At 46.9% G+C, this 22,617-nt stretch overlaps 1 protein-coding gene and 1 long non-coding RNA gene across 5 annotated transcripts in view; one reads left to right on the forward strand and one right to left on the reverse strand.

Moving 5' to 3' along the window:
* Positions 1-6,013: 6,013 nt before the first annotated feature.
* Positions 6,014-22,617, reverse strand: part of PLA2G4E (phospholipase A2 group IVE) — a 60,738-nt gene continuing 44,134 nt past the window's right edge. For 3 of the 4 annotated variants that reach the window (XM_025919809.2, XM_086710439.1, XM_086710442.1), the window contains 9 exons: positions 22,081-22,217; positions 19,304-19,526; positions 16,540-16,654; positions 15,883-16,020; positions 15,359-15,466; positions 14,614-14,817; positions 13,575-13,741; positions 12,151-12,334; positions 9,632-11,691 (listed from right to left, as the gene is read on the reverse strand). In XM_025919809.2, coding sequence (XP_025775594.1) covers positions 11,471-11,691; positions 12,151-12,334; positions 13,575-13,741; positions 14,614-14,817; positions 15,359-15,466; positions 15,883-16,020; positions 16,540-16,654; positions 19,304-19,526; positions 22,081-22,217 — 1,497 coding nt within the window. In that variant the 3' untranslated portion in view covers positions 9,632-11,470. Of the gene's footprint in view, positions 6,761-9,631; positions 11,692-12,150; positions 12,335-13,574; positions 13,742-14,613; positions 14,818-15,358; positions 15,467-15,882; positions 16,021-16,539; positions 16,655-19,303; positions 19,527-22,080; positions 22,218-22,617 lie in introns of those variants that run through there. The other variant, XM_086710441.1, reaches the window with a different exon arrangement.
* Positions 8,864-22,617, forward strand: part of LOC147580186 (uncharacterized) — a 30,689-nt gene continuing 16,935 nt past the window's right edge. Inside the window, exons 1-2 of the long non-coding RNA XR_015252600.1 lie at positions 8,864-9,011; positions 9,380-9,617. This is a non-coding gene — a long non-coding RNA (uncharacterized LOC147580186). The remainder of the gene's footprint in view (positions 9,012-9,379; positions 9,618-22,617) is intronic.

The following is a 22,617-nucleotide window of genomic DNA, read 5'->3' on the forward strand; positions in this document are numbered from 1 at the left end:
ATATTAGTAGTGGGAGGCTATGTACTGAGGAGGCAGGAGGTGCATGGAAACTCTCTGTACTTTATGGTCAATTTTGCTATGATTCTAAGACTGCTCTAAAAACTTCTATTAAAAATAGTATATATAAAAAATAAATTCATAAACAAAGGTAAAAGGCAAAAGACAAATTGGGAAAAATATTGCCAGACATATATAAGAAATATATTTAATGAAGGATATTAGACCTTTAAAAAGCTACCATAAAATTATTAAGAAAGAAATGAATACTCCATTATAAAATGAGCAGAGGACATTGACAACTAACAAAACAAACATTAAATAATCCTAACCTCCATTAATGATCAAAGAAACATAAATTAAAAATAAATAGGTAACATTAAGAATGGTAGACTTTTGGGGCACCTGGGTGGTTCGGTTGGTTAAGTGTCAGACTCTTGATTTTGGCTCAGGTCATGGTCTCATGATTCGTGAGATCGAGCCCTGAGTCAGGCTCCACACTGACAGCACAGAATCTGCTTGGGATTCTGTCTCTCTGCCCCTCCCCTGCTTGCACTCTCTCTCTCTCTCTCAAAATAAATAAACTTAAAAAAGAAAAAGAATGGCAGACTTTTATTTTTTTTTTTTTTGAATTTTTTTTTTTGAATTTTTTTTTTTTAATGTTTATTTATTTTTGAGACAGAGAGAGACAGAGCATGAACGGGGGAGGGGCAGAGAGAGAGGGAGACACAGAATCGGAAACAGGCTCCAGGCTCTGAGCCATCAGCCCAGAGCCTGACGCGGGGCTCGAACTCACGGACCGCAAGATCGTGACCTGGCTGAAGTCGGACGCTTAACCGACTGCGCCACCCAGGCGCCCCAGACTTTTATTTTTTTTTAAGACAATGCCTAATGTTGCCAAGAGTGTAGAAAAAGGTACCATCTCAGACATTGCTGGATATGATGCAAACTGGCACTTTTCTGGAGTCCATACTTATCAAAAATCTTGAAAATGCACATTCAAGTCTTCTGCAACATCATACTTAATGGTGAAATAACTGAATGTTTTCTAAGATTAGGAACAAAGTAAAGATGTCTACTCTTATTACTCTGATTTAATGTTATACTAGAGGTTCTAACCAGTATCCAGAAAAGCAAAGCGTATTCCAGGTTAAATAAGAAGAGGTAAAATTGTCTTTATTTGCAGAAGATATGACTATTTATGTAGAGAATTCTATGGAACCTACAAAAAAAAAAAAAAGCTACTAGGACTAATAAGTGGGTTTAGGAAGGGTACTGGATAGAAGATACATATACAAAAATCAGCTATGTTTTTGTATACTGGGAGTGAATTGGACAGTGAAATAAAAAAATCAATGTCATTTGTAATAGATTCAAAAATATGAAATACTTAGAGATAAATCAGATAAAAACTGTACAAGGTGTATACACTAAGAACCACAAAGCATTTCTGAGAGAAATAAAAAAGGCCTAAATAAATAGAGATATATACCATATATCATGCCTATGGATCAGAAGATTCAATATTGTTAAAATGTCAATTTTCTCCAAACTAATATATAGATGTAGTGCAATCCCAGTAGGCTTTTATTTTTGTAAGAACCGACAGGCTGATTCTAAAATTTATATGTAAATGCAAAAGACCTAAAGTAGCCAAAATAACTTTGAAAAAATTAACAAAGTTGGAGGACTTACGCTACTTAATTTCAAGACTTATAAAGCTATGTAAATTAAGACAGGTGGTATTGGTAAAATGATAACAAATAGAGTTCATAAATAGACCCACACATATATAGTCATTTGATTTTTGACAAAGCGCAAAAGCAATTCAATGGATAAAGGAAAGTCTTGTAATCCATAATGCTAGAACAACTGGATATCCCATGCAAAACTATAAACTTTGATCCATGCCTTGCACTATATATAAAAATTAACCCCAAATGACTATAGACATAAAGGTAAAACTTAAAATTATGAAACTTCTAGAAGAAAACATAGTAGAAAATCTTTATGACATTATGCAGGGAAAGGTTTCTTTGGTGATACCAAAAGCATGATCCATAAAAGAAAAAAATTAATAAACTGGACTTCATCAAAATTAAATACTTCTGACCTTTGAAGGATACTGTTACCAGAATAAAAAGGCAAGGCAAAGAGTAGGAAAATATATTTTCAAGTCACATATATAGTAAAGGGCTTGTATCTAGAATATAAAAAGACCTTCTTAATTCAACAGTAAGAAAACAATCCAATTTAATGGAAAAAATATTTGAACAGGTACTTCACCAAAGAAGATGTATGGGCAAATAAGCACATAAAAAGATGTTAAACATCACTAGTCATTAGGAAAATGCAAATTAAAACTACAACAAGATACTACTACCTACCTATTAGAATGCCCAAATTAGAAGATTGATCGTATCAATTGTTGGTGACAACGTGGAGCAACTAGAATCGTCACACGCTGATAACGAAGTGTAAAATTATACAATTCCTTTGGAAAACAGTTTGACAATTTTAAAAAGTTGTTTTTAAGTTTATTTATTTTTGAGAGAGAGAGAGAGAGAGAGAGAGAGCGAGCACACATGCATGCACAAGCTGGGAGGGGCAGAGAGAGAGGGAGACACAGAATCTGGAGCAGGCTCCAGGCTCTGAGCTGTCAGCGCAGAGCCCCACGCAGGGCTCAAACTCACAAGCTGTGAGATCATGACCTGAGCCAAAGTCGGATGCTTAACTGACTTAGGTGGGGTGCCACCTAGGCACCCCAGTTTGGCGATTTCTTAAAAAGTAAAGCGTATACCTACCACATGACCCAGGAGCAGAGGAACATAGGGAAGAATTACAAAGGGCATAAGAAAAGTTTTGAGGGTGAAGGATTTGTTCATTACCTTGATTGTGGTGATGATTGACAGTTGTATACACCTGGCCACATTAATCAAATTGTGTTCTTTAAATATGTATGATTTATTGTGTATCAATTATACCTTTATTAGTTGTTAGAAATACTCATACTTCTAGACTCAGGAATTTTATCCTCAGGCAATAATCAATGTAAAGCTTTATCTAAAGAATGCTTATCAGGGGCGCCTGGGTGGCTCAGTCGGTTAAGCGGCCGACTTCGTCTCAGGTCATGATCTCACGGTCCGTGAGTTCGAGCCCTGCGTCCGGCTCTGTGCTGACAGCTCAGAGCCTGGAGCCCGTTTCAGATTCTGTGTCTCCCTCTCTCTCTGACCCTCCCCTGCTCATGCTCTGTCTCTGTCTGTCTCAAAAATAAATAAACGTTAAAAAAAATAAAAAAAAATAAAATAAAGAATGCTTATCAGCATAACACTTGTAAGAGTGAAAAGCTATAATTAGATGTTCCCCCATGGAGGATTAATTAGATAGGTAATGGGTTCCTATGCAGTCTCTGAAAGCTGTGTCAAATAAAAAGAATATTAATAACCTGGGAAAATACTCAGAATATATTTTTAAGTGTAAACAAGGCAGATTACAGAAGTGAATACATTCAATTACTATGGAAAACAATATGGCGATCCCTTGAAAAATTAAAAATAGAACTATATGATCCAGTAATCCTACTTCTAGGTATATATCCGTATATATCCAAACAATTTAAAAGTAGGATCTCCAAGAGATACTTGCACATCCATGTTCATAGAGGCAGTATTCACAATAGCCAGGAGGTGGAAGCAACCTGTTTCCATTGATGGATGAATGGATAAACAAAATGTGCCATATATATAATGAAATATTATTTAGTCCCCAAAAGGAAGGAAATCCTGTCATATGCCACAATCTAGATGAACTTTGAGGACATGATCCTAGGTGAAATAAGCTAGTTACAAAAAGACCAATAGTATATGATTCCACTTATCTGATGTATCTAAAATAGGCAAATTCACAGAAACAAAGTAGAATGGTGGTTACCAGGGGCTGGAGGGAGGAAGAAATGGGGACTTGTTCCTTGGTATAGAGCTGCAGTGTTGCAAAATGAAAAAATTCAGGTGGTCACAACAATGTGGTCATAGTTAACACTACTGGACTGTGCACTTAAAAATGGTTAAGGTGGCAAATTTTACATTATGTATATTTTACCAACAATTAAAAAAATGAATGTATAGCATTTTGTACTATTATAAAAAAATTAAGGCATCTAAGGAAAATTTGGGAAGGATAAACCCCAAAATAATAATGATCTCTGGGTTTTGGAATGATAAATGATCTGAGTTTTCTTCTTGATACACTTCAGCATTTTTATTTTCAGATTTTACACAAGAATCATGTTCTTGTTTTATTTATTTTTAAATGTTTATTTATTTATTTTTAAGGGAGAGAAAGGGGGGGGGGCAGAGAAAAAGGGGAGACAGAATCCCAAGCAGGCTCCATGCTGTCAGCGCAGAGCCCGGATCACCATGAGATCGTGATCTGAGCCGAGGTCAAGAGTCAGACACTTAACTGACTGAGCCACCCAGGCATCCCTCATGTTCTAGTTTTATAATCAGCAATAAATTTGAAGGAAGAAAAAATTATTGCCTTTAATCTTTAAAAACAATAAAAGTTCTGAAAGAGCCTGGCCCAGAGGACACATCATAATGTCTTACTCTTCTTCCTTCTCTGCCTTCATAAAGCTGCAGCCCTGGTTTTTGTGTTCTTGATCTGTCCTCAGTGGTGTGGGAGAGAGACTGGTGCTTCCCAGAATAGTCATTTTGCGTCCATTTGCAAGTTGTGATTCTCTTTCTAGTTATTATATATATATAATATATAGATATTTTAATTTTTTTTAACATTTATTCATTATTGAAAGATAGAGAGAGACAGAGCATGAGCAGGGGAGGGGCAGAGAGAGGGGGAGACACAGAATCCAAAGCAGGCTCCAGGCTCTGAGCTGTCAGCACTGAGCCCAATGAGATCATGACCTGAGATCATGACCTGAGCCGAAGTCGGATGCCCAACCGACTGAGCCACCCAGGCGCCCCTTTATATATTTTTAAGTTTGTTTATTTTGAGAGAGAGAGAGCAGATATGAAGGTAGAGGAGGGGCAGAGAGAGAGGGAGAGAGACAATCCTACTACCAGGCTTGATCTCAAGGGCTGTGATATGACCAGAGCTGAAACCAAGAGTCGGATGCTTAACTGACTGAGCCACCCATGTGCCCCTGGTTTTCTTTCTTCAGACTAAAACAATCCCAATTTCAGTCAACTTTTCAAATGAATCCAATTGTGGTTTTTTTCAGGTTAAATCTTATTTCAGGTAGTTTTACAGGGAGTGACATTAGTTACCTGGGTTTTTGTTGTATTAAATAATTCTTGGGTGCCTGGGCGGCTCAGTTGGATAAGCATCTGACTTTGGCTCAGGTCATGATTCTGTGTCTCCCTCTCTCTCCCTCTGCCCCTCTCCTGCTCATACTGTCTCTCTCTCTCTCTCTCTCTCTGTCTCAAAAATACACATTAAAAAATTAAATAATTCTTAAAATAAATATTTTGATAAGACTCAACAACTCTCTTTGATATATGGAAACTTTATTTCTTTATTTTTATTTAAAAAATTTTAAGGTTTATTTTTATTTTTTTTTTAATTTTTTTTAACGTTTATTTATTTTTGAGACAGAGAGAGACAGAGCATGAACGGGGGAGGGGCAGAGAGAGAGGGAGACACAGAATCGGAAGCAGGCTCCAGGCTCTGTGCCATCAGCCCAGAGCCCGACGCGGGGCTCGAACTCGCGGACCGCGAGATCATGACCTGAGCTGAAGTCAGACGCTTAACCGACTGAGCCACCCAGGTGCCCCTAAGGTTTATTTTTGAGAGAGAGAGATAGCATGAGCAGGGGAGGGGCACAGAGAGAAGGGGGGACAGAGGTAATGAAGCAGGCTCTGTGCTGACAGCAGTGAGCCTATGTGGGACTTGAACCCACAAACTGTGAGATCATGAGCTAAGCCAAAGTCGTACACTTAACCGACTGAGCCACCCAGGGGCCCCATTATATTGAAATTTTAATTGTAATTCTTGTGGAAGCTTTTTTTTTTCCCCTTCGTCTTGTTTTTGGTAATTTGATGTTCACGAGGTTTGCTCTAGATTGTGTTCAGTGATTGGCTCTAAATGCCTACCAAGTCCAGTGTCTTATTCTGATACTTTAAATTCCAGAGTGGTTCAAGGCCTGAGAGACACATGCTGGAGAGATTAGAGGAGGTACTGTGGCCTGGGAAGATTCCTCTTCATTCCCAGACACATCTCTCCTTTCTCTGTGGCCACTTAGCCAGGTCACTGCTGCCACTTGGAGATATAGCTTATAGGACATGCAGGTAGAGATGTCCTGTAGGTACTTGCAGTAAGACTGCCAGCTGCCTCTAAATTGTCCTTCTGTTCAGAAACAGAACTCTCATTTTCAGCGGGACCCATTGCTGCCCAGGTAAGAACAAAATTTTCCAGTCTCTCTGCAATTCGGTATGATCATAAGACCAAGTTCTGGGGGCTGCTATGTTACCTGAAGGATGGGTGGGACTCGCAAGAGGTCTCCTTTAGAAAGAAAAGTGTTCAATCTTGCTCTCCCCTTCTCTCTTGTAGCCTGGGATATAGTTATGATGGCTGGAGCTGCAGAGCTCATCTTGGACCATGAGACCAAGGACTATGTACGGGATGGTAAGTCAGAGCTAGAAGGAGCAGAATCTGGGATGAATCATGGAAGCACCGTGCCAGCCGTGGACTGCCTCCCTTGGGCTTCTTTTACAGACATGTGTTTAAGCCACTATTTGTCAGGTCTCTCCTAATCAGAGATGAAAGTAGTTCCTAATTAACATTGAATTTGTTACTGGAAATGGAGTCTGCAGTAATAGAACCCAAAATGTGACATTCATTTAGTGAAAGAGAGGGAAAGTCAACATTAAGGATTCAATTATTGCAGGCTGGGATTTCAAATATAGCCACATATATTTTTTGACATGCCTCCTATCAAGAGATGGGATGGATCTTTGTCCCCTCCCCTTAAATCTAGGCTGGCTTGTGAAAGCTTCTGCCAATAGAGTTACTGTGAAAGTGAGGGTATGGGACTTCTGACACCAGGTCATAATATGCCATGCACCTGCCACCGTGTGACATCACTCTTGGAGCCCTGAGCTGCCATTTAAGAAGGCTGATTATCTTGAAACCACCATACTAGGGAGGTCACATGAAGGTGCACTACAATCAAATGGAAACTGTCCTTCATCCCTCTCCACCCTCCCCCCTCAGGCACCAGACCTGTGAATGAAGGTACTGTCTCAGAGGCGGATCCTTCAGCTCCAGCTATTCCAGATTTCAGCCATCTGAGTCCTCCCCAGGCAGTCCAAGTCATTTGTGCTGAGGCCCCACACATGTATAAGCGTTGTCCTTGCTGTGCCCTTTCTGAATTCCTGACCCACAGAATCTGTGGGTGTCATAAAATGGTGGTTATTTTAGGCCATGATATTATGGGTTTTTGTTTGCTTTGTTTTTGTTTGTTTGCTAAGCAACAGATAATTGGAACAACTGGTAATTCTCATTATCTTGTTAAGATAAAAGTTTAACTTTCTGTCACAGGAAAGAAATTCAGAGCTAGGCAGACCAGGGCTAGTTTGGTGTGTTCATTGTGGATGGCTGGAGCTCCAGCAGCCATATTGGACCAGAAGGCAAGCTTGAGGATGGCAGAAGAGCTGAAAGGAGCCTGGGTCTCCAATAAGAAAGAGAGGAATAAATTTCTTCTATCTTCTTTAAGTCACTCTAACTTTTGATCTTTTGATTATATAATAAAAAGTAGGGGCACCTGGGTGGTTCAGTGGGTTAAGCATCTGACCCTTGATTTTATTTTTTTTTATTTTTTATTTTTTTAATTTTTTTTAACGTTTTATTTATTTTTGAGACAGGGAGAGACAGAGCATGAACAGGGGAGGGTCAGCGAGAGGGAGACACAGAATCTGAAACAGGCTCCAGGCTCTGAGCTGTCAGCACAGAGCCCAACGCGGGGCTCGAACTCACGGACCGCGAGATCATGACCTGAGCCGAAGTCGGCCGCTTAACCGACTGAGCCACCCAGGCGCCCCTGACCCTTGATTTTAGCTCAGGTCACGATCTCACAGTTCCTGAGATGGGGCCCTGTGTCAGGCTCTGTGATGACAGCGTGGAACCCACATGGGATTCTCTCTCTCTCTCTCTCTGCCCCTCCCCTGCTCATACACACACTTTTTCTCAAAATAAATAATTTAAAAAAAAGTAATGCTAACTGGTATGGAATTTGAATACATGAATCAAGAACTTAGGAAACTGGTTTGGCTAGAGCTAAAGGTTTGAGAATTTTCAAGATGGAAGTGGTAATTGAAGTCCTGGGTGTTGACGCATTTGCCTAAGGAGAGTATGGAGCGAACAGAGAGGAGAGCTGAGGAGAGCACCCCAGGGGATACCAGCAGTTAATGGAGAGCAGGGGAGGTGAGACCAGAGGAAGGGCTGAAACGTGGGAAGAAATCCAAGATGGATGGGTGTCCAGCAAATCTGGCCCTTTCCACCTAGGGGGAGCCTGGCTGGCAACCCTTAATGCGTGCCCCGTGTGTATGCAGCTAATATGGACCTTTCCCTCTGTTTTGCAAAGCGTTGTTTTTATGAAGCCCTCCTACGTGGGACCAGAAGGAAGCTCCTTGAGGTGTGGGGTCAATTGTTAATCGTTTTTATTGTCCCAGGGCCTACAACAGTGACCGGCATGTAGGCATGTAGCGAGAGGGTGATAAATATTTGCAGGCAGGTCTGAATGGAACGGTTGTTGGCAAGGAAGCCGTGGGAAGGGAGGGTTTCAGGAAGGAGGAGTGGTCTGTGATGGCAAATATTGAGAACAATCAAGTAAGATAAGGCCTGTAAAGGGCCGGTGCCATTTGGCTCAGTGTATCTGGTAATTAGGGCATTGGCGACCTTGGGGAGAAGTGTTTTTGTGGGGAAATAGGGACAGAAAACATCCGCCGTGGGCCAGGTTGAGCTGCGTGGCAGTATGGCATCCTGGCCACTCTCATGGGAAGGTAAAGGGGAGACAAGCAGGGACGGACACTGGGGGAGAGAGGACTTTTATTTGATTTTTTTCTATTTAAGTGTATGATGGACAGAGAGCAGAGGGTCTGAGGAGGGAGCCTCCCTGGCCTCCCCACCACTGTACCCTTGCCTCTGTCAGGGTCGATGACGCTTTGTCCTTACCCCTTGTGCGGTCCTGGCTCTTCTCCTGCTCTGTGACGTTGCCGGCATTGTTTCAGAAGTGAAGTCACTATTTAATTTCTCAAATTCATATAAAAATCTTGTCATGTCCCCCCCCCCCGCCCCATCCTGCCCTGCCCCAATTCAAATCTAAGTTCCTGGAAAGCAGAGGCTGTTTAGTGACCGCTGTGCTCCGTAGGTGCTCAGCTGGGGCCGGCTGCCTGTCCTTCTGCTCGCAGTGCTTCCTGAAACCATCCGAACCTCAAAGGGCACCAGGCGGCAAGAGCCGGTGTCCCATTGGTTGCCGACATGGCTTCCTAAAAACAGAAGAAACGGCGGCCTTCTCACGCCGCGGGCTGGCCTTGGTGTGTGAGAAGCCCAGGCGGGGACAAGGGCAGGAGTTAGGCATGTTTTGCGGCACCAGATAATGAATGAAGGTGAGTCAACGGCGTTTACTCACATGGCCATTTTATTCTGTGCTCAAATAATACAATGGTTTTATAAGCCTCACACTTTGATGAATCTAAGGCAGGGCTGCCTTCATCTTATAACACACAGGTCTTGTGGCCTGACCTACTCTGCTAATTTAAGGAGAGCCCGTTTGCTGCAGATGGAAAGAAAAGATGTCAAAGTGGAGGCTGTTGGCTGTTCTGGTGGAGGAGACGGGTGGCGTCCCAGGTCGGCATTATCTGGGTGGGGACCGGTTTTGCAGGTTTGGAAGCCTTGTTTACCAGTGGTTCAGGTGAGCTGATTAATTCCTGCTTTCCCAGCTTATAGGAGAGTATGGCGCGAGTCCACGCCGCTCAAATTTAATATGTGTAGCCATTATGGGGATGAGGGTCTGGGGGAAGGGCAGCAGAGAGGAGGTGAGAATCTCCTTAAAATGCAGACTCTGATTCAGCAGAGCTGGGGTGGGGCCTGAGGTTCTGCATTTCTAACCAGTGGCCCACCAAGGATGTATTTTGGAAGTTGCTTTTTCTAAACTTTCGTTACTTATCGTCACCCATCTCCTAACAACCAAAGGACTGCCTATGGGAGCATAGAGGCCAAGAAAGAGGGCCCTATGTTCCATGTTTGCTGGGACCACGTGCCTTTCTGGGCACACCTTCCATTGGCCTGGACATCTCAATGGCTCAGGTTATACAGTTCTTTAGTCAAGTTCCCAGCCTGATGGGAGACCTGGATACTTTGACTGGGCTTCTGTGTCCTGGGCCTTTCCCCAGTGATTTATCTGCAAACCATCTACAAGGATGGGCTTCTTCCTCAGGGCTAACCGAGTCTTTTAAAGGTTGATCCTTCCTAATTTCATTCTTTTGGGGGTGACTCTCCAAGAGGTGGGACGTGCTGGCCATTGTGTTTACATGATAAATAAGAGGAATCCCATTTAGAAATAAATAATCCCATCTGGAAACCAGAGAGGAAGGTGATAAGAGAATTCAGCGGTGCTCCTGGAGCAGGTTGGTCAGCGAGTGCCAGCCTGATGCCTGAATCCATTTACCTACTCAAACGTCCCTCAGCTGCATCCCAGATCCTTGTTCCGTGAACCTGAGCTGTAGACTGGGGCTTTGCCTGGCATTTCATTGGAGCTGGGGGCCCAGATGGGGCTGCGTGGTTGGGATCTCAGGAATCACCAGTCCTGGGGCTCTGATTGGCTGCAGGGGGGGCTGCTGAAACCCATCAGTCACCTGTTTGGCTTTGTTGTTGAAGAGACCAGGATATCTAGCACTCTGTCTAGATCTTCTAGCATCACGCCATCTATTAATACCCTGATTCATAAAAATGAAAACCACAAAATATCATAGCCTATAAAAATCACAAGAACATAATTGCCTTAAATTTAAAAAGTTGTTTTTCCAGAGAACACAGAGTGTTCCTCAGGTCCTCTTGTGCACTCCTGGAGGCCCTCCGTGCCAGGAGGCAGAGAGCAGTAGAGTCGAGAGGGCTTTGAGCTCCACTGTGCAGGCCGAGTTTCTTAGGAACTAGCCTCTTCTTCAGGCCACTTTGGACATGTGTGGGAGCCTGTGGCTATTGGGCCCTTTTCCCTGCAGGGAAAGGTTTAAAAAAATGCCTTGGGTATAAAATCCCAACACATGTCTGTGTTATCTTCCTTTGTCTCCTTTTCTCTCTCTCTCAACTTTTAAAAATGTTTATTTCTTTGATAGAAAGCCAGGGACAGCCTGCCTGCACCCCTCACCAGAGAGCAGAGCCGGTGTGTGGGCCAGTCAGCCCTGATGGGCTCCGTGCCTCTGACCATGGGAGCAGACACAGGATCGGTGAGGCTCCCTAGGACTTAGGAGGGACACTGGCTCTTCAGGCGTTTCTTCTTCTCCACCGCCAGTCTCAAGGCCTGAAAGAGCTTGTCTTTGTTATTCAGGATGTTGTACTCAGAGAGCTTCACCAGCTTGTCAAAGGCGGCCTCTGTGTATGTCAGCTCCTTGGTAGCATATGGAGTTTTGGGGCCATAAATGTCAACGTGGCCCTGCTCCAGCTCCTCGGGGCTCCTCTCCACACCTGGAGGTGGCAGAAGCACTTGCTATACATGGAAGGTTGTAATGACTTGTTTCTGCATCTCTCCCTATGGCCTGTCTCAGCCCACACGGGCGCACACACCTGCATGAAAACGTGCACACACATGCACACACACGCACACGCACACGCACACGCACACCTCCAAGCTCCTCAGGGGCAGGGATGTGACTTGCACATCTTAGGGCCGCCCAGGCATGACACAGTGCCAGGCACACAGTTGGATGTCAATAAATGCTGAATGACTGAAAGAGTAGAAGACGGCACTGCTGGCTCATGGAGGGGTGGGGGGGCCTTTCTTTCTTCCTAAAGCCACAGTTGACTCAGATTAGAGCTAAGCCAGGCTTTCCTGTTAGTAAAGTCAAAAGACTGCACAAGTCTAAAGATAGGAGCTCCTGGCCCAAGGCTAGCAGGTGGTGGGAGCCAAGCTCAGAGGTGGCTTACCTGGGGCCTTGTACTTCTGGAAGGTGTCATTGATGAGTGGGAAGAAAATCACAATGGGAGCATCAGGTTCTTGGGAGTTCTCTATCAGGTAGCACTCCTTGAGATTTTCGTCCCCCTCTTGCACTTCGTATTTGGGGAAGGGGATATTCTGCACAGAGCAGTACTCACAGGTTTGTTTCATGGGCTGGAATAACACAAGAGGACATGTTTGAGTATTAGGAGTGGTGGGGGTGGGTAAGAAACATGAACTTCTTAGACCCAGCTTCCTGATTTCCCCTGCTAACAACTCAGGTCTCCAACTACTCTGCCTGTTTGTGCTATTTTTAGAACAAAGAGCCTGAGGCAGTAGGTTGGTCTGTGTCCAAGTGAAAGCTCCTTCTGAAGGTGGATGGAGCTCTTTCAATGATGCTTCACCCAAACACAACCTGGGTAGATGGGGGTGGCAGCCTGAGGGTGACTGGAGCCACACCAGGGATAGCCATGTCTGGTCAGGCTCCTGTGCGATGTGCATGGCCCTGGGAACTGACAAAGGGCCGACTCTGAAAAAGCATCTTTATAAACATGATGTCACAGAAAGAGCAAGTGGGCTGAGAGAATCAGAATCCCCTTCATTCTGCCCCCTGTTCTAAGCTCACTAGCTGTGTGATAATAAGCAAGCCACTTCTACTGTCTGTGCCTCAGTTTCCTAAACCTGTAACATGGGAATAATAGCAGTTTTTTCATTGTCTCAAAGAGCTGGTATAAAGATAAGGTGAGAGCGTGTGTAGGAAAGTACATTGTCGCTCATTGACAAACTGAAGTCATCGTCATTGGTGTCATGCTTTATCATTGGTCTATACTTCCCTTTCCTGGGCTTCAGAATAGGACTGTACGAAAGTAGACCAAAAAACAATTTCTTTCCCTTAAAAGGCCAGAACTTTTCAAAGGTAAATAGAGAAAAATAAATAAAAAACCTCTGGTCCTGTTCCTAATATAATTACATGGAGGGTCATATTTTCTAGGGAAAGGGGCAATGTGATTATTTTGAAAATAGGACATCATAAGCTCTCAAAATGGTACAAAACTTTAGAATTGACCGGACTCTATTAAGGTTATTTTTAATTTTTTTTTTTTTTGCAGCTTAAGAATTGCCAAATACAGCAAATGCTCAGATAATAAAATTGCTCAGAAATAAAATTAGAACTCGCTCCGCGAATCTACTTAAACCTCACACTGCATGTGGAGGTCAGCTGGCTGCCCTCCCCTGAGGTTTGGACAGCCAACCTCATATCAGGCATAGAAGCTTGAGTTTCTCCGATGCTAAGTCTTTGGGCCTGTGGGGAATGCGTGTTCTCCCATTTCCCAGCTTCATGGGGCTCGTTCAGTGGCCTGCCTCAGAAGGGGCACAGCGCTCTGCTCATGCAGACTTTCTCTGTTACACTTGCCTTTGTCTGGGACCCAGCACAGTAATTGAGGTGGATGATGAGGTCAACTTTTCTCTCAGGCCTAAGGAGGGGCGGGTAGCTGGAATTGACAAAGAATGCAGTGTCCAACAGGCACAAATGGTTCACGGACCCCGTCAGCTGGTTCGGGAAAGTATCTAGCACCGTGTCTGAAAGCCAAGATATCCAGTTACCATCATGCACTGGCACCATGATCTCAGGATGGTCACAGGCACCTGGTAGGGACCTAATACCCTGCCTGGAGCTCCTTCACCTGGGACTGGCCCTTCCACTCTCCCGCTTGCAGCCAGGATGCCTGGTGAGTCACAGTGCCCTGTTGGGGTGGACTGATGAAGAACGGCATTATCTTGGGGCTGTTGCAAATCTTTTATGGGATACACATAGAAAACCTACTCTGACTCAGCCACGTTGCTTGTGGGGTTGCAGGGGTTTATAGGGTTTACAGGGTTTACACCCTATAAATCAGTACAGACCCTGGGCTCAGAGCTGTCCTTTCTGCCCCAGACAGTGAGAATGAGGATCATCAGGCCAGACCAAATCAGCCATTTGCAGGCTGCAGACAAGTAAAATACAAATGATGGTGGCAAGTCAATCTTTGAGCCTCAGAGGCGCTGGGAGACGCACTGAGTTGAAATTGCACGACCACAGTTTAAGACCTGGCTCTGCTGCTCGCCATGTGGGGGATTCTTGAGCTGGGCCATCCCTGCCCACCTCTAAGGCACCATTCACACTAAAAGGTGCCCCCAGAGCACAACTGAAGAAACTCAGGGCCCACATTTCCCCACCAGGGTCCCAGCTTCTACGTGCTGAAATTGTTGTACAGAGTCAACTAATTAAATAGGAGCACCGCTCCACCTACCGTTCACAGCCTCACCAAACATGGAATACACCATGGGGATAGACTGCCACCCAACCCGATGAGCGTGGTCAGGGGGATTTTGTCATCCTTTCTCCAGGGCAGCCTCAACATGCACTTCCCCTTTATCCAAGCAGAGGCAGGCAAGCAGCCAGGACGGGTTACCTCTCCACATGGAGAACTGGCTGTTCTGGAGGTAGTCGGTGTGCAGCTGCAGCCCCAACAGGAAGTTGTGGAACTCAGACACGAAGGACCTATGGGTGAGGATGCTGCGGAACGTATTGGACAACCAGGACCCTGGGATCACCACCGCGGTGTCCAAGATGTTGGCATCACATTTGGGGATTTCAGGCAGGAGTGGCTCATCTTCTGCAGGGGAGAGGGAGGAGAGAAGGCAGGTCACAAGACCTGGGGTCCCCAGATGGCCCAGGTGAAGCCATGCATTGTTACCTGGCACCCAGAGGTCAGCCACTGTAAGTGCAGCTCATACCTTTCTTGCCTAAGTTTTAAGGCCTTGGCCAGGAGGACCCAGGCGAGAGAACAGGGGAAGCATAATGGAGATGAGGGGTGATGACAGGCAAGGGGGGCGGGGTCCCAGAGAGGATAGGGAATCTGGAAGAGCCACCTTTAACTTTGCTCATAGATCCCTAACCCCTTAGTTCTCCTGGGCCCCGTGCCACTCTGCCAGCCCTTCCCCCACCCCCCATCAGGCCACAGCTGGCCCCTGAAGCTTGTGAATAGGCCTTGATGGCTCTCCCCTCTGGGCAGGGAAGACCTATCCCTAGCTGCCTTCTCATCTCTGCAAACCAGAGGTGATGCTAAAACACATGGCAGGTGGACTGGTCCTCAGTTTGTGATCCTTCCCTCCCCCCATCGCCCAAGCAACAGGGGAAGCCACTTGGTCACCCACCGATGTCGTGCACTTTATCCCTCGTCCACCTGTGGAAAAACTCCTCTGAGGTATGGGACAGATTCCAGGCATCGAGCAAGTTCAGGGAGAAGATGCTGCTCCACAAACCTAGGGACCAAGGCCAGCCGTGAGCAGTTCTATCCCAGAGCCCCCACCCAGACACTGACTGTTTCTACCTTGGCCTTGATGTTCCCTTCCAGTCAGGCTGCTCAGGAGGTGGGATAGACTTTGATTTCCCTCTCCCCCCAGTGCAGCTGGACACACGGGACTGATGAGGGCTTGCTGGCAAATGCAGGAGGGTCACATGCTCAAGGATAACCCAAATCGGCAGCAGCACCCAGGACAAGATCCTGGGGGAACAGAGCAGGCTTCCCTGTCACTCCTCTAATTCAAAGGCGGGGCCTGCCCAGCATGGGGCCTGCGCGGGGGCGGGGGGGGGGGGGGGGGGGGGGGGGGGGGTTTGCCCAGCATGGGGAGGGCGGTGGGAGAGGGCCTGCCCCTGGGCCTTGGATGCCAGGAGTCACCTAGCATGTAGCACATCCTTGACTCTGGGATCCTTTTCATCAGCCGCCCCATGAAGAACTCGGATCCGAAGAGCTCAGTGGGGATGAAGGCGCCGTACTTCTGCAGGCCCACTTCATAGGGGGAGAACTCGCACCACTCTGCACACGAAGCCACAGGGCAGGGTGTCAGTCTCAGGCTTGGACAGCCCCGTCCCCCCTCCTCACCGCTTCTACGGGGTCCTGGACCTCGTGGGGCCTGGGGCAGGGAGGCTGCAGTTCCCTCGCAGGGCACATGTGGGCGCCCGCGACCAGCCTCTGCCGGCAGGGCACGCCTCTACTTTGTAGCCCGCAATGGCTCATTTGCTCCACCAAATTGGATAAAAGGAGACCACAACTGACTTCGAAACAGGGCAGGTCTCTAGAGTCCCTCCTTCTGGTCAGCTTAAGAAATATGTAGAACCTCTTCCCTATCCATCAAACCTCTGCTCCTAGAAAAGCCACAAGACCCCACCAGACTGATCCATCTACACAGAAGGGGTAGTAAAGTCAGTTTCTTCAGTTGTCAGTGCAGTCTTTTGATGTAGAGGTTGGCAAAACTATGGTGGCGGGGTATGTGTGCTGGGTACCTTTGCTTGCTGAGAAGGGACCCCCTTATAAATTTCTAGCCACCAGTGTTACCTCTGAAATCCTGGTTGCTTACATCATCCTTGACATTGATGGTGAGGTAGATGGGCAGGGGGTTCTGGCCCTGGGATAAAGCAGCACGCTGATCTGACAGTTTGCATTCATTTCTCTGTGGGGGGTGGGGGGGGAAGGGGATGAAATGGTTAAGGAGAAGAAGCAAAGCCACCTGGAGGCATTTTAGAATTAAGGGGACAGTTTGGACCTCCAGCAGACCATTTCCTGGCTCCTGAGCCCACCAGACCTCTGTCCAGGTCCCAGCTACACCGGTCAAAGCTGCTCTTAAAATGCACCCGTAGAATGTTCACCCACGCTTGGGCTATTCACCATCCCAGACATATGGACAGGAGTGGGACTGAATCTGCTGTTTAGGGCTGTCCCTGGGAGTCCCAGGGTTCTCCTTGTGTCTCAAGGACCAGAGAATAAAAAGGTAGGGGTGGAAAAGGCCACCATTGTCCCTCTTCATTCCCATAATTTCCACCCCACTTTAACTTGAGCAAGTCCATTTTTCTTATCTACTTGGCATGCCTCTCATAAAATTTGTTTGGGAGGGGAAAAAGAGCTGCTTTAAAAAAAATTAAATGAAAGGCTTGGAAAACTGTGCACTAGATGGGCCACAGTCCCACTTAGTCCCCAGAGATCTGTGTTGCAAAATCAGAGTGGGAACCTGCAGATCAGCCAGGGCCACAGGCCACTTCTCGAATGAATCAGCCAGTATAGACAAGGCCAGTTGAGGTCTTACAGGCCCAGGCTCTGACCCTAGACCCTAAGCAGCTGCCTGCTAGGTGGCCATCCATGGTTACTCAAGTGTGTGAAGGCCATTGAACCTGCGTGAGATGGTAAACATATGTGTGGGACAAATAACACTTGGGCCTCCCTTGAAAGGCAAGCAGGGTGCCCATCATAGTGGCCCAGAGATCTGGGCACGGCAGAGCTGACTGTCCTGGAAGTACAGAAAACTATAGCCTCAGAGAAGAACCCAGTCCCAAAGGAAAGAGCCTCCTGCCTTGGCCAGAGTGGAGGAGCACAGATCTCCCAACATCAACCCTAGACTTGCTTTCCGGGGAAACTGGGCTCCTCCCACACCAAATGCCAGGCAACACTCATACTTCTGTTGTCAAAAGACTTGGTGCTTTTCCTCCTCAGCACATGGGGCACTAAGTAGAGTTAGAATTATTAACTACCACTTGTTGAGATAATTCCCATTTAAGGAACAGCACAGAGCAGGACCAGAATTTAAACCCCATCCTGCCTGAATCCAAAAGCCAGTACCCTCAGCTTCTGCCTGCCTCATAAGGACAGATTAGATGGTGGGTAATCAAGAGGGGGACGGTGAATGGGATCCATCAAAAGCTTTGAGCGCTGGGCACCTGGGTGGCTCAGTTGGTTAAGCATCCAACTCTCCATTTCAGCTCAGGTCATGACCCTAGGCTCATGGATCCTAGGCTGATGGATCCCAACCCGTGTTGGGCTCTGAGCTGAGTGTGGAGCCTGCTTGAGATTCTCTCTCCTCCCTCTGCCCCTCTCCAACTGGCACCTGTGCTCTCTCTCTCTCTCAAAATAAATAAACATTTTTTAAAAAGCTATTGAGTGCCTCAACTCTGAACCCCCTGACATGCAGGAGGCACTTAATTTTGTTGACAGAAAAAAACGAAGGAATGAATGCATTCTGAAGATGAGGTTCAGGTAATCCTTGGTTTCTCAAATTGTTTGGGTTTTCTGGAAGAGGGAGCCTCCTAGAAAATAATTTGCCGTCCTTCTGTCTCCTGGCAAGTTCTATTTTGAATTCAGAACTCCTCAGATACCTTTGGGAGTGGGGCAGAGAACCACAGGTCTGGATAGAAATTAGGTGGAAAGTTCTGCTTTAGGGCCAAGCAGCAGCCAAAGTTGGCTCCTCCCTGGGGCCTGTGCAGCTGGAAGGGTCCGGGTGTTAGCTGAGCTCACCCTGATGTCCAGGAACACAGCACCCCTGGGGATGCCACTGCTCTACCACCACCCACATGGCTCTCACAGCAGGTGAGAGCCCTGACACAGACTGCTTCCCTTCTTGGGCATGTAGTGCTCTGATTGTTAGATCTCAGGGCAGAAGGAACCTCCTTGGGCCCATCTTCCATGTGGTAGCCATGAGAAGGAGCATTGCATATCTTCAACTAAGGACCTCAGCTGCTATGCTCTGAAATCCATGACTGAGTTTGTGCTGGGGTCACACTTCCCACTGGGCTGCTCCCAGCCCCTGACTGACATCAGGGATACTGAGGCAGGCCCATGCATGCCCATGGAGGGCACAAAACTCCTCTGACAGATGACTTGTCCAGAAGACTCTCCAAGAGCCTTGCTGAACCTTCTGGACCAGCAGTCTAGGATGCTTCCACCCAGCTCTTCTTCCCTCTTTCCTCCACTTGGGGTCAGACTTGTATCACAGTCTGATGACTCGCCAGCCTCCTCCAGGTCCCTCCCCATTTTCTCTCCTGGTGTCTTTCGCATGGCTCTCAGAAGACACGCTCTTCTCTGCAGGACTGTACCTACACCATCCCCACCATGAGGGTCTCAGTCATACTCTCACAGGGTATGTGTAAACAATCCCACCGTCTTCTTCCATTGTGCACTTGGGCACCTCATGCTTCCTACGGTCCAAAGATGAATCTACAAGTCTAACCTAACTTCCTTCTGCTGAAATGGAAGTACAGACTCCCCCTCATGAAGAAAGAGAGCTGGACATCAGCCAGGGCAGGTCGGACCCCAGAAGAAGCTGAGTACCTACCTCATCCCCCAGACAGGCCTCAATCAGAAGGCCCCAGAAATCTGTAAAGGTGACCTTGTAGCCTTCCTGACTGCGCTGCCGAAGCTCCTCCTGGAATTTGCAGAGCTGGTCTGGGAATAGGGCAGGCATCTTGTCCTTGACCACATGCCTCCGTGCCTCAAATATGGCCGGCTCCAGGTTTTTGGAGGACCAGTCAGGATCACGGTACAAGGTAGCCATGGTCCTGGAGACAGATAGGCATGGGGAGAGAACTGAGCCAGCTCTGGACCAATCAACACCAGACCCTGGCCAGAGAGAAGGTGGACAGGTCACGGGAGACCCTGACCAACCAGGTCAGAAGCCTGGAGGAAAGGGGTGAACATTATTATTCATAGTCACAATGGCCACCCTTTCCTCACTGCCTACCACATGCCAGGTAGAGCATGCTGCTTAAGAAAGAAGACTCTGGGGACACTTGAGTGGCTCACTTGGCTAAGTATCTGATTCTTGATTTCAGCTCAGATAATGATCTCATGGTCCATGGGATCAAGCCCTGCATTGGGCTCTGCACTGACAGCATGGAGCCTGCTCGGGACTCTCTCTCTCCCTCTCCCTCTGCCTCTCCCCCATGCACTCTCTTTTTTCTCTTTCTCCCTCTCTCAAAATAAAGAAAATAAACATTAAAAAAAAAGCGAGGACTCTGGAACCAGGTCTTCCTGGTTCAAACCCAGACTCTGTCACTCACTAGCTGTGTCATCTTGGGCAAGTTATCTAACTGCACCTCACATTAGTTTCCTCATCTGTGGAATGGAGAGAATTATGATAATTGTACCTAACCTCACAGAGTTAATGTGAAGATTATACAAGTTCATGCAATTTAAAGTGGTTAGAACAGTAGCTGGCACAAAGTAAGGGCTGGGTCGTGGAGTGGTGAGGCCAACATTTGAACCCAGGCGTGGCTGATTCCAAACCCTGGACTCTTTCCACTCTGCCACATTAATTCCCATAATTATGATGCCGGCTAAAGATTTATTTCCCCTTCTTCTTAACTTATATGTGGGCAGTGGTAAAAGAGTGAAACAAACACAGGGATCCCCCCAGCCCTGGGTTTTTGCCTTTTCATGGCCTGGACCCAACCTTTCTGTCTATGTTAGGACAGCACCCAGAAACCCCATATCCTACGGGGGACCTTGTCTGTGGCTTCACTGTTGTCTGAGCAGTGGCCTCTTCCTTCACAGGGCTTGTTTCTGGTCTGGGAAGGTGGGGGTTAGTCAAGAGATTTCAACAACAAAAAGAACCCTACGCTCCATAAGATTCATTCTTACTTTTACGTGTTTAAAAAGCTTTCAAAACCATTATAAATGATTGATTTAAAAATTAAAAATTTTTTTTAATTTTTTGAGAGACAGAGAGAGACAGAGCATGAGCGAGAGAGGGGGGCAGAGAGAGAGACACACACACATAGAATCCTTAGCAGGCTCCAGATTCTGTCTGAGCTGTCAGCACAGAGCCCGACGCAGGGTTTGAACTCATGAACTACAAGGTCATGACCTGAGTTGAAGTTGGACCCTTAACCGACTGAGCCACCCAGGTGCCCCTAACTGTTTTTTAAAAAAAATTTATTTGATTGATTTTAAAGAATACTTTCCAGCGCTTCCTCAGGCCAGGAGACCCTCCCCCCTTCCCCCCTTCCCCTTAAGTTCCTCCTAGTCTTCTGCTTGGCCCAGCAGGGCCAGGAGGATACAGCTTCCCCTCCACCCTGATGGAAGCAGGATTTATCTCTTAATGTACCACCCATGGGCAATGCCAATAAATGTCAGCTATCCTTCTGTCCCATCTGGGCTGAAGCCTCGGAGTTTCTGATGCACCAGCAGCCCTTGGTTTTCCTAGGGCAAGTTCATATCCACTGCTCAAATGAAAGTTACCTAGAGCTCCTCCATGATGAGGGGCCCAGCTTGGGACAATGAGAGCTCAGATGCCCATTAGTCCCTGACAGAAAATGCAGTTGTGGTCACGGGGCCCCTGCTGCCCTGGGCCAGGGCTGTGTTATGGCATCAGTGAGCCTCTTCCACCATAAAGACATTAAAAATTATGTTTTATGACTGCTGTATAAAAACAAATATAATAATGTTATTTATTAAAACATTTCCTTCATCCTAGAAGTTCTTTTTTTTTTTTTCCTGATCTTAAAAGAAAGTAAAACATTTTTGTGGGCTTCTACAAGCATTGTGGGCCCTAGGAACTGTGACTTCCACAGAGAAGTGGATGTCACGCTGGCCTCACCTTGGGGGGCTCGCTCTCCTTGCTCATCAGCAGAGAGCAAGGAGGTAGGAGCCTGAGGAAGCCGCCAGGGCAGAGGGAGGGGCGAGGATGGGGGGTGGGCCGAAGTGTGCGCAGCCAGAGCTGGGCCAGCTCCACCCAGCCTGGGATACTTGGCATGGCTGGAGAGGGCACTGCATCTTCCCGGCAGGATGGGGTCAGTGGCAGCAGTGGTTCACTCACAGCTTGCCACCGTGCTCCAGGGTCCCTGCCACAGCCTCAAGATACCTGGTACTGGGAGAGGCTCTCACAACTACCCCATGGGGTCAGTGCCATTGTCATCCCTACTTTACAGATACAAAAACTGAGACTCAGAGAAGTCGAGCCTCTGCCCAAGGTCACACAGCTCTAAGTGGTAGAGCTGCCCAGTCTTTGTGAGTCCCTCTACCTTGGGGTGGGGAGAGCTTCACCAGAGACCCCAGGCCAGCCCATTTACTGCTTTCTCTGGGCCCCACCAGACAGTGGCACCCGCTTCTTACCAGGTAGCCCCTGACAGGCCAGTGATGTAGCTGGCACAGTTCAGGATGTTCAGCTTCTGCAGCCCCAGCAGGTGGCCGTACATGGCAGTCATGGATCTTGTTCCACCCCCAGTGGCCATGATGGCTATCAATGGTACCTGGGAGCATAGAGAGGCAGACTGCTGAGGCAATGCTGGGTGGGAGATGACATGGAGTGACAGACAAATGCTTAGAAAGAACGATGGAGGAAGCAGAGCTGGCTACGGACAGCCAGAGTGAGGCTTTGGGTGGCCTGAAAACGGCCTTTCAGAGTGATGGGCCACCCGGTAGGTCTAGGATTAGATCTTTGCTCCAAAACCAACAGTTGGTGAGGGTCTGAAGCCTCACACAGTTTGGTCAATCAGAACATCATGGCCAGAAGAGTTCTTAATGCTGTTAGTCTAGTCCTCAGTTAACAGCCGCGGACACTGGGGTCCAGAGGGCCGAGTAACTTGCTTCAGAACCCAGCTAGTGTGCGATTCCCTAATGGTTTCCTCTGGAGAAGCATATGATATTAGG

The sequence above is a fragment of the Puma concolor genome, chromosome B3, assembly GCF_028749965.1.
Source record: "Puma concolor isolate L17-30 chromosome B3, mPumCon1.1.hap2, whole genome shotgun sequence".
NCBI lineage: Eukaryota > Metazoa > Chordata > Mammalia > Carnivora > Felidae > Puma > Puma concolor.